Consider the following 14,539-nt stretch of genomic DNA (forward strand, 5'->3'; position numbering starts at 1 on the left):
TTTTTCGAGAAAACTACTTTTAGCGTTAACAGGAACAACGACGAGGACGTAGTAGCTTTTTGTTCCCTTCGGGGTGGAGAATTGCAGAAAATCTAATTTTTTGCGATAACAGCGCCCATCTATCAAGAATAAAAAAAGTTTCGGAGAACGAAACTTACCGTATTTTTTTTGTGGCGTAGAATCCGAATCTGCATAAAAAATGGAGGTTTCCCGTTTAGATTTCAAAAAGATGCCCCCCACCCCACCCCTCGGGAGTGGGATGGGAGTCGAGTTTGATATATTGGATGTCCCCTTCGAGGCGAACAAATTTCATTACGCACTTTTTTTGATCCGACATGTAGTTTTCCCAGATATTACGATTTGTCAGGTTAAACGGGACCACCCCTGTATATTAAAAATTACTACTCGATTTAATTAAACAACTATAGTTGACTATAAAACAATAGACTGCGCTGCATTTCTATTGCAAATGCAAAACGATGCTGTCAGAGTCTGTTAGCAAATTCTGCGCACTTTCTGACGCCGGTATACTAATTTTGACTTATAAATAAATTTAGTTTTTTATTTATAACTAATTTTTAAAAGGAAAAGGTATACGAGGAATTAGTAGAAATTTATGGCACGCAAGATCCAAAAACCGTGCCTGTCAAGTTCGAAGATTTACAGCATATGAATTACTTGGAACGCGTTATCAAGGAAACACTGAGACTCTTTCCTGTTGTGCCTATTATAGGACGACGACTTGATGAAAATTTACAAATAGGTTTGCTTATAAATATAGTAGTGCTTATAAGTGTAGTAACTGCTGTAGTGAAATATTATGTGTTTACCTATACATTGTATACAATTGTATGTGTTTGGATGTCCAATGACGATATTGCACTGCACAATGAAATATATATTTCTTTAAGTTAACTATTGAATATTTCATTACAATAACATTTATTTTTATAAAAACAATGTTGCAGGAGAATATATTTTGCCGGAAGGCGCTGAAGTTATCATAGGAATAATACATATGCATCGAAATGAAAAGTATTGGCTAAATGCATTGACGTTCGATCCAGATCGATTTCTCCCGGAGAACATGGAGAATATTCATCCTTATTGTTACATACCTTTTAGTAATGGTCCAAGAAACTGTATAGGTAGATATAAATGATTTGAAAGCTGCTGTGGCGGAACATACGTTTAATGGATAAAATTACAGGCTCAAGGTATGGAATGATGTCTATGAAAGTGCTCATTTCAACTTTATTACGTACATTCATATTAAAAGTGGACAAAAGGATGGAAATAAATGAAATAGAGTTGAAGATAGAAACGATGTTAGCATCCCGTAAGCCTTTAAAAGTCAGAATTGAAAAGAGGAATTAACGGCACAATAATGTAAAAACGTGTACGCAGTGGAAAATAGGAATTATTTTATTAATATAATTAAGAATAATAATTTGTTGTTATTTTTAAGTAAATTGGTGAATGTATAATATTACAATATTATGTATATTATTACAATATGTATTACTATTACAAAATATATAAAAGCAAACTAATTAAAACATGGAGCGCAAAGGACTAATGTGGGGAAATCAATTACATTCGAAATTTTTTTTCAATACGGTGAAAAAGGCGATGTTTTAATATAATATGTGTTCACAGTTTTCACGGTATTAATGGTTTCACGGAGTATTAATGGTTTTCAATCAAATATTTATTTACATGTTTCACATAATAAGTACATTAAATTTCAAACACATTCTTTATTTGAAACATGTCTCAATAAATAAAAACTTTGAATTTCGACGTGGATCTAATTCAATTCATTAATGTACTTTTTAATGACGTCCAGTTGTAACTTTCTAAAAATTTGATGATGTAAGTGTTAGATTGTTTGGTTTTCTAACATGAATAACGACATTATTAATGACACTATTCAAATGATATTTGAAAACAAATAATAAAAACATGAACAAGAAACATAAACATATTTATCATTAATTATATAGTATTATAACAAAAATATAGTTATATTTAACATATGTTTATTTTTGATTTTTATTCTTCTTCATTATTCTATTACTTCATACTTATATACTTAAAATTTAATTCCGTTCCAATTTTCTCCTTTACATAATATTAAGTGTACAAATGAATAATCCAAATTATTTTAAGCAGTTATGAAATCAATTTTAAATTGAATAGATTTTCCCGCTCTTTTGTGATTATGCAATGTTGACATATAGCTATTAAAAAGAACATATAGTTTGGCGAAAGGCTCAACATAACCTTCAAAAGTATTCAGTTCAGTACAGTCGAAAATGGCAACAGATAAGGTGCATATCCGACACTGCATTCTTTATGAATTCCAACAATGAAAAAATGCTGCAAGAGCGTGCGAATCAATTTGTTCCTTTCTCGGCGAAGGTGTTGTGTCGTACGATGTGTGCGCATTTTGGTTTAAGCGGTTTAAAAGCGGTAATTTCAGTCTAATCGACAAACAACGCCCTGGAGGCCCTCCGAAGTGCGATAAGGATGATTTGGAACTGCTCGCTGAGAATTCGGCACAAACACAAAAGGAGCTTGCAAAACAGTTGGGAGTAACGCAGCAAACGATTTCCAAACGCCTACATGAGATGGGAAAGATCCAGAAAGAAGAAAAATAGGTGCCGCATGAACTCACTGAAACCAACAAAAATTAACGAGTAGCAGCGTGTCTTTCTCTTCTTAATAAGCAGCGTCGAAAGTCTTTCTTGTGGAAAATCGTTACGGGCAATGAGAAATGGATACTCTATGACAATCCGAAACGCAGAAAGTCATGGGTAAATCCCGGGAAATCATCAAAATCGGCCACAAAACCCAGTCGCTTCGGAAAGAAAGTTCTTCTCTGCATTTGGTAGGATATCAAGGGCGTGCTTTATTATGAGTTATTGGAACCAGGTGAAACCCGGCAGTTACTGCGGACTGCTACCAACGTCAATTAATCTACTTGAGTCAAGAATTGGAACGAAAACGCCCATATATTGGCAAAGGAGAACGTCCAGTGAAATTATTGCATGACAACGCCTGGCCACACATTGCTTTCAATACAAAAGACACCATAATGAGTCTTGGCTGGGACGTCTTGTAGCACGGCCGGCGTATTCACCAGATATTGCTCCATCCGATTATCACTTGTTCCGGTCAGTGCAACACGCCTTGTCCGATATGCATTTCCAATCAGTGGATGAGATCCGAAAATGGCTTGACGACTTTATCGTGTCCAAAGACAACATTTTTCCGAGATGGAATTCATCAGCTGCCTGAAAGATGACTTAAAGTTATAGAAAGCAACGGCGAATACTTTGATTAAACAATTTAATTTACTTTCTTTTAAAATAAACCTTGAATGTAGCTGAAAAATTGGATTATTCATTTGTACACCTAATATATTATGTAACAACAGACATTCACGACAGAATTTTTTGTATTTATGTTATTTAGTATTAAATAGTGAATTTGGATTCTCCGCTGAAATGTACTTTAAGAAGTCGAAACTGTTCTGAGGTGGAGTTCGAAGTGAAAAATATCGATTGATACATGGCCAAAAATTCATATACACCGATAATTCACTCTCGATAACGATACAGGAGGAGGAAAGTTAGGACGATACATCCGCTAACGTGCCAACTTCTGTAGCTCCGAGATCTCTGGGATAATAAATCCTGGTCTTTTGATATCATCCTACCATGGACTTTTATTTTTAGTTCGGCTACAACATAGGCTGACGAGCTCACTCTGCCCGCGCTGTACAGACTTTTGGGTCACACGAATGTGATTCTCCGGTCCTTGGTAAACCAGGACGCAGCTGCCCATTTTGGAATGGACACTTGTTTTTAATTTTCTTATCCTCCATTTCTTTACTTTGGATGCTAATAATTATAATAGTTTTTGTTATTAGTAATATAATAAAAATATTTTCTCAAGTTCCTTGTACTTATATATGAATCAATTGTCAATAATAATTTCTTTCAAAACGTAAAATTAATCTTCAGCCTGTTATCAGCACAATATTCTTTTGGTCAGGCCTAGTACAATAGAATCAGGTAGGACTCATAAGGAAATACAAGGAAGTGTCTCCCTCCGATTTTGATGAGCTTGAAATATATTGTAATTTAGACCAAAATAAGGAACATGAATTTTTTTATATCCAATTGGTCTTTTAAGGGGCGAAATATGCCTTTAAAAAAATCGGTACTTTTCTTTCAGAGCATGTACTATCAACAATATAAAAGATAGCAAAATATTTTCTGTACAAATAGCTGTATGATCAGATCATATGTACTTCATTTCTGTAAAATCTCAAATTTGTCAAAATTTTTGATTTTTCAAAACTCCCTTGTTAGTCTACATTTTTCTACCATAAAACCTATCAAGTCCTTTGTACTTTCCTAGTATTATATATTATTCTCTCTCAAATTTTCCCTCAAATTATTGTCTTTTAACATGTTCCGTGCCACGTGCACGTATACTACCGGCGTACAGTGGGCCGAAACCAGTCAGAAGCTTGACAAAAATCAAGACTTCATATAGATAAGAAAATATGTTTTTATAAAGAGTTTTCGAGATCGCTGAATTCGACTTTGATTTAAAAAATATCCGTTGAATAATAAAAGAAATAATAATAATATTAATAATAGCTTGTTTTTGAACAGCTGAAAAAAATTTGCTGTAAATTCACGTCGTTGAAGTTTGGAGCGTTCTTGGAGCGAAAATTGAAAATAGCTTTTATTTAACAAAAAACCACTTAAAAATAAATGTAAATGCATATAAAAGATAAATTTGTGTTAAATATGACATGACATTATAAGAAAGTTGTAATTCCCGAAAATTACGTACATATAATCATTCATACAGGTTATAATTATTTCCGGCACTCACAGTGCTCTGTGCCAAAAACTGACAATGCTTTCTCACTCTCTGGCATGTGGGAGAAAAGAAAAAAGTTAGTTTAATAGCAATATCGTCCCGGAACACTTTCGTTCTCCACGAATATGATATGCATACCACCACACTCAGGCAGATTGTAATTATTTCCGGTAGTCACAACGCTCTGTGTCAAAAACTGACAACGCATTTTCACTCTCTGGCATGTGGGAAAATAGGAAAAAATTAGTATTAGGTGCGCAACTAAGTTCCCGCTGTTTTTCAAGAGATGGCTCCAGTAGTAAGTGATGGTCGATTGTGATATAACCAAACGTCATGAACCAAGCTTAGACATATGGTAAACAAACCGCTTTGACACATTAGTGATTTTGTTTTTGCGTCATATACTTTTGGTTGTGTGAAAATGTCTTATTTTGTGCCAAATAATCGTCATTTGCGGGAAGTGTTGCTTTTCTTCTTTCATTCGAAGAAAACGGCGGCTGAAGCGTATCGAGAACTCCAAAAAGTTTACGGAGATGCTGCTCTAAGTGAAACAACGTGCCGCGATTGGTTCCGTCGCTTTAAAGACGGTGATTTCGATGTTGACGACCGTTCGCGTGAAGGAAGGCCAAAAACTTTCGAAGACGCTGAATTGGAGGCATTGCTCGATGAGGATCCGTGCCAAACGCAAAAAGAGCTTGCTTCAGCATTAGGAGTTACCCGCCAAGCCATTTCCAAGAGATTGCATGCGTTGGGAATGATTAAAAAACAAGGAACTTGGGTTCCTTATGATTTGGAGCCAAGAGACGTTGAGCGTCGTTTTTTCGCCTGTGAACAACTGCTCCAGTGGCAAAAAAGGAAGGGTTTTCTTCATCGCATCGTTACGGGTGATGAAAAATGGATTCATTACAGCAACCCAAAGAGAACAAAATCATGGGGACTGCCCGGTCATGCTTCTACGTCGTCGGCTCGGCCGAATATTCACGCTGTGAAGGTTTTGCTGTGTATTTGGTGGGACCAGAGCGGTGTTATTTATTATGAGCTGTTGAAACCGAACGAAACCATCACTGGGGAACGGTATCGAACTCAATTGATGCGATTCAGCCGAGCACTGCGCAAAAAGCGGCCACAATACGAGCAGAGGCACGAAAAAGTGATTCTACAGCATGACAACGCTCGGCCTCACGTTGCCAAACCCGTTAAAACCTACTTAGAAACGCTCAAATGGGAAGTCCTACCCCACCCGCCATATTCCCCAGATATTGCGCCGTTCGATTATTACTTGTTCCGTTCGATGGCACATGGTCTGGCTAATCAGCAGTTCCGCTCATATGAAGACATCTCAAAATGGCTTGATTCGTGGATAGCCTCAAAAGACGAACACTTCTACCGTGACGGTATTCGAGCTCTGCCAGAAAGATGGGAAAAAGTTGTCGCTAGCGATGGGCAATATTTTGAATGATTCATTTGTAACCATTTTTTCACAATAAAGTTGCATTTTCATCAAAAAAACAGCGAGAACTTAGTTGCGCACCTAATATAACAGCAATATCGTCCCGGAACGCTTTCGTTCTCCCCGAGAATTGTGTGCATACCACCACACTCAGACAGATTGTAATTATTTCCGGCACTCACATCGCTCTGTGCCAAAAACTGACAATGCTTTCTCACTCTCTGGCATGTGGGAAAAAAGAAAAAAATTAGTTCAACAGCAATATCGTCCCGGAACAATTTCGTTCTCCCCGAAAATGGTGAGCATACCACCACATTCAGACAGATTGTAATTATTTCCGGCAGTCACAGTGCTCTGTGCCAAAAACTGGAAATTCATCTTCACTCTCTGGCATGTGGGAAAATAGAAAAAAATTAGTTTAATAGCAATATCGTCCCGGAACACTTTCGTTCTCCACGAATATGATATGCATACCACCACACTCAGGCAAATTGTAATTATTTCCGGTAGTCACAACGCTCTGTGCCAAAAACTGACAACGCATTTTCACTCTCTGGCATGTGGGAAAATAGAAAAAAATTAGTTTAACAGCAATATCGTCCCGGAACACTTTAGTTCTCCCCGAGAATTGTGTGGATACCACCACACTCACAAGGGACATTCGGCAACGCGGAAATTCAAAAAAATCTGAAACTTTGCATAATTGTAGAGCAGATATACCTAATAACAAAACAATTTTTCGTTGGTGCCCAAAAACGGTTTTAAGGGTGGAAACAACCCCTTGAACAAAGTTGATTTTTGTCTTTCTAAGCGAATATTATCGAAACTATTAAAGATATGAAAAAATGTTTTAGACAAAAGTTTTATGGTTTTAAAAGTACTTTATTATGCTATATTTAGATTTTTTAAAAATGTAAAATTGTGTATAAAATACCCCCCCTCCTTCTCTTTTTTCAAATTGTTAAAATCAATTGTCCAACCAAAATAAAGCTTATTTTATGACAAATTCAACCATATATAATAACATTATGTTTGGAAAAGGCAATATTGAAAAAAAAATTAAACATGCTCTTATATGTATGCTACGCGTACCAAACTTAAGGATTCGCTACTTGACGATGGCATTTCTTTCTTCCTCAAATCTTCCTCATAATTGCAAACTGTAAAAGATAAGGAAGGAAGAAAATAGAAAATCTAAAAAAGCAATAAAGTTGATGTTAAGAAGTAAGTAGGAGAAAAATAGCATGATAAGGATACAGTCACTAATATTTAAAAATGTTATAAATTATAAAATTTCACGTAATAGACGTTTATTTTGCCAACATTGCGGCTACCTTTTTCATTAATTTAAACGACACGCGTAAATATAAATAAATATGTGTGTGTGTGTATGTGTGTTTTTGTACGTGCGCACGTGTGTATACATCATGGCAACATGCAAAACACTTGTCACAAGTTTTATGACTGTGCGACCAAAATAGCACTCTTTATCAAGTACAGTGCAATCAAGGTTCATTATATTGACATATGTTATCTTCATTCATTTGCATATAAAAGCTGTCCATTTTGGAATACATTTCAGTGTTATTGAAGCAGTTATTGAAGCAGTACGTATATTATTATTGCTGTGAGAAATGTTTAATTAAAATATCCTTAAGATTTGTATCATAATGTCAGTAATAAATCCAGCTAATGTTATTAATTTGTTAATTGCGACATTTCATTTCACAAATATTGCAATAACTCCTGTTAATCATCAAGAGGTGGAACTCCATGATATAATTACTGATTTAATAAAGAGTGCTATACATCACGATATTACGATCGAACATGAGTGGGGACTTGATTTTGACGATCCATCAGAACCGCATGACGTACAATTTGTAGATGTGTACGATATTGATGCTGAAGAAGATAATTATGGAAATGAAGTTTGCACTGTGGATGATGAAGGTGGAAATGTAAATTTAAATTATAAGAAAAAGGCAATCGAATTTTGGAAGAGTGGAAAGAAAGGACATTTATCTCTTACTTCTGTACAACATCGTTTTAGAAAAGTAAAGTTTAATTAAAAAATAAGAAGAATAATATATAGTAAAATACTTGAGGCTTTTACGGTGTACAGTGACCGGCAGTGATTCGTTCCGCGACAGAGAGAACTCTATTTCCTCTCTCGCGGAACGCATCATTGTCGGTCATTGTACATACAGCTTTGACTATAAGTATAAAGCATCCCAAAAAATTTGTTTAAATTGTGTAACAAAAACATACTATATGAATATATGGAGAACATAATATAGTATACAAGTATATGGAAAAATAATATAATAAAAAAATATAATATAAGAATATGTGGAAAATAATATTTATTTTACAATATTTATTGTAATATAATATAATATTAATATGATATAAATTATAATATAAATATAATATACATAAATATAATATACACATTATATTATAAAATATTAATATAATATTTATTGTAAAGAGATTATATATTTACTATGCATTGATTTCTAGGAAAATACAATGAGTTAGAGATGCTTTATACTTATGACCAAAGCTGTAAATTATATAATTAGAGTCGCGTTGTTTTTTATTTTAAGTTTTACAATTTGATGTTTCGTGAACATTTAATTCGTATATAACTTCTTTTATTTTTGAATTCGAATTGTTTAATATTGAGATTTGTTTTCTTCTAGGTAAAATCTATTCAACAATTGCACAGATGGCAAGAACATGTAATGCGTGGGGGTTCAAATACAGACAAACTTGTAGTTATTGCTGAATATGTTCTTATAAAATTCCAAGAAGCTGTTAATAGAGGACTTATTATTCATGATATAAATCTGCGAAAATGGGCACTAGAAGCAAAGGAACAAGTGGATTTTTCTTCATTTAAAGCAGGAAATTGGTGGATATGGAATTTTAAAAAGGCACATCGTATTACATCACGTAAAATAACTGCATTTAAAACGCGGTCTTCTCATTTAACTGATCTAACTATACGTCAAAACGCTGAGGAATTTGTAAATATAGTAAAGCCACATATTAATGTAATCGGTGCTGAATCAACTTATAATGCGGACGAAAGTGGCTTTAATTTAGAAATACATGCAGGAAGAACATTAGCTAATGTAGGAGTGAAGACAGTTGGAGCTACTATCCAATCTTTATCTGCTATGACTCATAGCTACACCATTATGCCTATTATATCTGCAGATGGACATCTCCTTTCGCCTTTGTATATAGTATTAAAAGAATCTACTGGTGTTTTTGGACCACAAGTAGAACAAACTCTTTTTAGACCAGTGAATATTTACATTGCGGCTTCAAAATCAGGGAAATTGACAACTGAACATTTCAAAAATTGGTTCCAAGAAGTGTATCTACCAAACACTGGAGAGAAAAGTATACTACTGCTTGATTCATGGACAGGACATTGCCCGAACCAATTGGAAGAACTTGTACCAAAAGACAAATATGTAAATATTCTAACAATACCAAAAAAAACAACTGCTTTTATACAGCCATTAGATGTTTTTGGTTTCAGAATCTGGAAAAATTTTGTTCGAAGCTTTTCTGATAGTATTATTATAAATAATTATGACATAAATTTACATTTACGTAATAACATAATAAAATTGCAATCTTTAACACACAATCAACTGTCTTCTCCAAGATTTCGAAATTTATTTAGATATAGCTGGAATAAAAGTGGTTATTTATCAACACGGCCTGAAAAATTTCATAATCCAATCGATTATTGTTATTTTAAAGAAGAAAAACGTATACCAAAATGTAGCATTTGTGGTAAAATGGCTTTTATACGTTGTGCATGGTGCAAGCAATATTTTTGTTTTGAACATTTCTTTGAGCAATATCATTATTGTAATAATTATATAGAATAAATAATATTTTACTGTCCTCAATTCCTGTAAAATTTGTATATATTATAATCCATACCAAAATATAAGATATCTTTCACTCGAATATCTATATCGACTACTTAATTAATAAAACCTATATACTGAATGAAGCAAAACACATACACACAAATGTACACTGAATAAATTTATAAATTATATTTTTCATTATTAAATCCGTGTGTGTTCTCCTTTTTTCTTCATATCATTCATTTCCTTATTTGTTCTTTACAATTGAATTTAAAAGATTATCTATATTAGGGTTATATACACTCTCTCTGCGTCCTCCTTATCATGCTGTTCTTCTTCAACTTACTTCTTAACATCAACTTTATTGCTTTTTTAGATTTTCTATTTTCTTCCTTCCTTATCTTTTACAGTTTGCAATTATGAGGAAGATTTGAGGAAGAAAGAAATGCCATCGTCAAGTAGCGAATCCTTAAGTTTGGTACGCGTAGCATACATATAAGAGCATGTTTAATTTTTTTTTCAATATTGCCTTTTCCAAACATAATGTTATTATATATGTTATTATATATGGTTGAATTTGTCATAAAATAAGCTTTATTTTGGTTGGACAATTGATTTTAACAATTTGAAAAAAGAGAAGGAGAGGGGGTATTTTATACACAATTTTACATTTTTAAAAAATCTAAATATAGCATAATAAAGTACTTTTAAAACCATAAAACTTTTGTCTAAAACATTTTTTCATATCTTTAATAGTTTCGATAATATTCGCTTAGAAAGACAAAAATCAACTTTGTTCAAGGGGTTGTTTCCACCCTTAAAACCGTTTTTGGGCACCAACGAAAAATTGTTTTGTTATTAGGTATATCTGCTCTATAATTATGCAGAGTTTCAGATTTTTTTGAATTTCAGCGTTGCCGAATGTCCCTTGTCAGACAGATTATAATTATTTCCGGCAGTCACAGCGCTCTGTGCCAAAAACTGACTTTCGAGGTACCTCCTGACAGATAGAACATTGGCGGAAAAAAGTGCACGATCAACTATGCGAAAATTCGAGTGAATTCCTTGCAGCATTCCAAGAACTTCTTGTCTTCTGCAATTTCCCCCCAAACCCCACCATTCTAGAGTAAAAAATTCAGAAAGTTTGAAAATTTCAATTTTGGAGGCTGAATAAGTGAAATTAGTTTGCGTTATAAAAAAAAATGCTTCAGGCGAAAGTTTCATTTTTTTTTTACGTAAAATCGAATGCCGATGTGAAAAATAGGAGTTCTCATTTAAGAAAAAAAAGTTGACCTTGAATGACCTTGAACCCTTCACCCGAGGTCAAAATTGTTGATGGCATCGAATGTCCCCCTTAAAACTGAGTAACATTTGTCTGACATTTTTTTCTGGAAAATATCATCCTCGAATTTTATTCAGCCGGCCGGATTAAAATGGGACACCCTGTATGTGTACATAAGTTTTTACAAAACTTATAACTATAATAAAACTCTGCAACACTATTCTACTGTACAAAAGAAGTGATATATTAGAATAGTAGCGCCAACTGAGAAACCTAACATATATATCATATATGATTATTGTATATTTAACTTAATATTTTTAGAAATCTCAAATTCAAATTATCTTCTTTTTTAAGATATATATTATGTAATATATGTACATAAATTTTTAAAAGTAAAAATTATATCGTGTTATAAAAATTTAACACGTTTGTTAATAGTGTCTAATATTCAAAAAGATATCTTTTTAAAGGTTATGTTATTCAAAATATTCAAGAAAACCTAGCTTACAAGTAAAATTTATCATTCTTTATTAGAACACTGAGTCATATGGTTATTTTACTTGTTATTGTAACAAATTAATTATTATAACAATGCGATAAAAAATATTTAATACAAAAAATCTTGGCGCGGCTGCACCAAAAACTATCGAACTAAAACTTGTTTAATACATATATGACAGCATTTTTATTATAATAAAATGTACTTGTAAATTCTCTCTATATATATACGGTGTAATGTTTTATTTATGTTTATATAGTGTTATAATAAATAAATTATAAACCTTTATTATAGAATATATTATAATAAAAATGCTGTCATGTATTAAACAAGTTTTAGTTCGATATAGTTTTTGGTGCAGCCGCGCCAAGATCTTATGTATTAAATATTTTTTATTGCATTGTTATAATAATTAATTTGTTACAATAACAAGTAAAATAACCATATAACTCAGTGTTCTAATAAATAATGATAAATTTTACTTGTAAAAATTTGTTATTCTATAAAAAAATTTGTCGAACAAAAGTTGCATGGCTTGAAGGATGACACATAACGGAAATGTGGACTTGACCTTGAGTGAAGTGACCTTGTCAAAATCAGGCCAAGGTCATTAATGTTTTTTTAAATAGAAACTACAATTTTTTATTACATATTCTTGTAGCTTATCTCAAGAGCTTTCCAATACACTCTAACAAAGTTACATTTCATCGAGTACTTTCCGAGTTATGAAGCTTGGAACTTAAGGCAAGACCGATCATTGATCCGACCAATTAAGGCAAGATCAATTCGAATATGTCTTTAGCCGTTAATAAGTCTTGGCCTTAGAAGTACGAAATAAAACTTCCTTGCTTTTATTACAATATCCTGTAAGTTAGCAAATATTTTTCACACATACAAACATAGTATTATTATATTTTTACTGAGTAGTGCACTAAACAACTATAACATTGTTCTGAGAGCTTTCTCATTTAGAGCGACTAAACAAATATATTTTATGAATTTTTTTTCGCGCAGATAGAAAATTTCACGGATGTAATTGTTTTTGGAGATTATTTAATACTGTATGAAAAATATTTATTAACTTACAGGTTATTGTAATAAAAGCAAAGAGGTTTCATTTCGTACTTCTTGATTCTGTTACAATATTCTTTTATATTTCATACTATATCCTTGTATAACTTAAAATTATTCTTAAAATATTATTAAACAATTCAATAATCAAACCTGTGAACTTGCCCGACTCCGCAAAATAATTAATAAAATATATTTCATTTTCTTGGCGCCGAATATTATTAATACTATTACAAATAATATTACGAATGATATAAATTTTTACAAATAAAATTTGGAAAAGTTTATTATTATTATTTGTAATCTTATTATACAATTACAAATAAAATTACAAATAATAATATTACAAATAAAATTACAAATAATAATATTACAAATAATATATATTACAAATAATAATATTATTAATAATAAAATATTATTTGTAATAATTTCGGTGCGCCGAGTAGACAAAACTTTCAGTATTGTCATAGAGAGGAAAGGAGAGAGAGAGAGAGAGACAGTGGAGCCCGCGATTCAAATTACGGGCAAGAAAGAATTAGGCTCGCTGAGCGAGAACGAGAGCGACAAGGAGGGAATGATATTCTCTCTCTCTCTCTCTCTCTCGCTCGCTCGGCGCGTCGACATTGCCGATCGCGTGGCTCACACGGATTGACCGAGCTGACTGTGTGCGTATATGGGGGCAGGGGGAGGAGAATCCTCGTGCAAGCTCGTCACCAAATTCGCATCACTGATATCAATGATGTCAAAACCGAACAAGCTGCGGACAAGCGTAACTTGTAAATACCGGAGATCAATTGTTTATCAGCTCATAGACAATTAATATGACGAGATACCCGCGGAGACCCATGTACTTCTCTTTCGTCTTTGCGCACAATTGCTATCAATAAAAAATTTTCACGAATTGTTCGGTTTTGACATTGATTTTGGTATACGTGTGTATGTGTGTGTGTATGTTTACAATTGCGTGCACGTACAATTGCGATATACACTTATCACATTAGCATTGATCATTTTTATTCATGCTAAAAGAAATAAGTATGATTATGTAAAGAATTTGTTTGCGTATTATTATACATTCTACATAGTTCTCCCTGTGATAGTAAAAATAACACACTTGAACAACCTCTACGCTCATATCACAAAGCCTGATCCACTGCGCTACTGAAGCAAATTGGTAATTCTTCTGCTATAACGACATTAACAGAAAAAACTAAACTTCGAACTACATTTCTCAAAAACGTTTAAGATTTGCACCGTTATTGGGTAGCAATACAAGTTTGTTACTATTACATCAATATTATACTTTTCTAAAAGCAAAATGCACGGTGATTTCCAGGATGAAGATTCCTCTTGTGTGAGATATTAATTATTCATTCATTATTAATGGGAAAATATTTTCCTTTGGTTTAAATGTTCAAGAAAAG

The 14,539-nt window shown here is 33.0% G+C and overlaps 1 protein-coding gene across 1 annotated transcript; it reads left to right on the forward strand.

The window, feature by feature from the left end:
* Positions 1–585: 585 nt before the first annotated feature.
* Positions 586–1,384, forward strand: LOC112589474 (cytochrome P450 4C1-like; the record flags this gene model as incomplete). The annotated part of the gene is made up of 3 exons (XM_025302868.1): positions 586–763; positions 969–1,148; positions 1,211–1,384. Coding segments are annotated over 3 exons (525 nt in total), but the record flags the coding sequence as incomplete, so codon positions are not given.
* Between the last annotated feature and the right edge of the window lie 13,155 nt (positions 1,385–14,539).

The sequence above is a fragment of the Harpegnathos saltator genome, unplaced genomic scaffold (assembly GCF_003227715.2).
Source record: "Harpegnathos saltator strain DR-91 unplaced genomic scaffold, Hsal_v8.6 scaffold516, whole genome shotgun sequence".
Classification (NCBI taxonomy): Eukaryota; Metazoa; Arthropoda; class Insecta; order Hymenoptera; family Formicidae; genus Harpegnathos; species Harpegnathos saltator.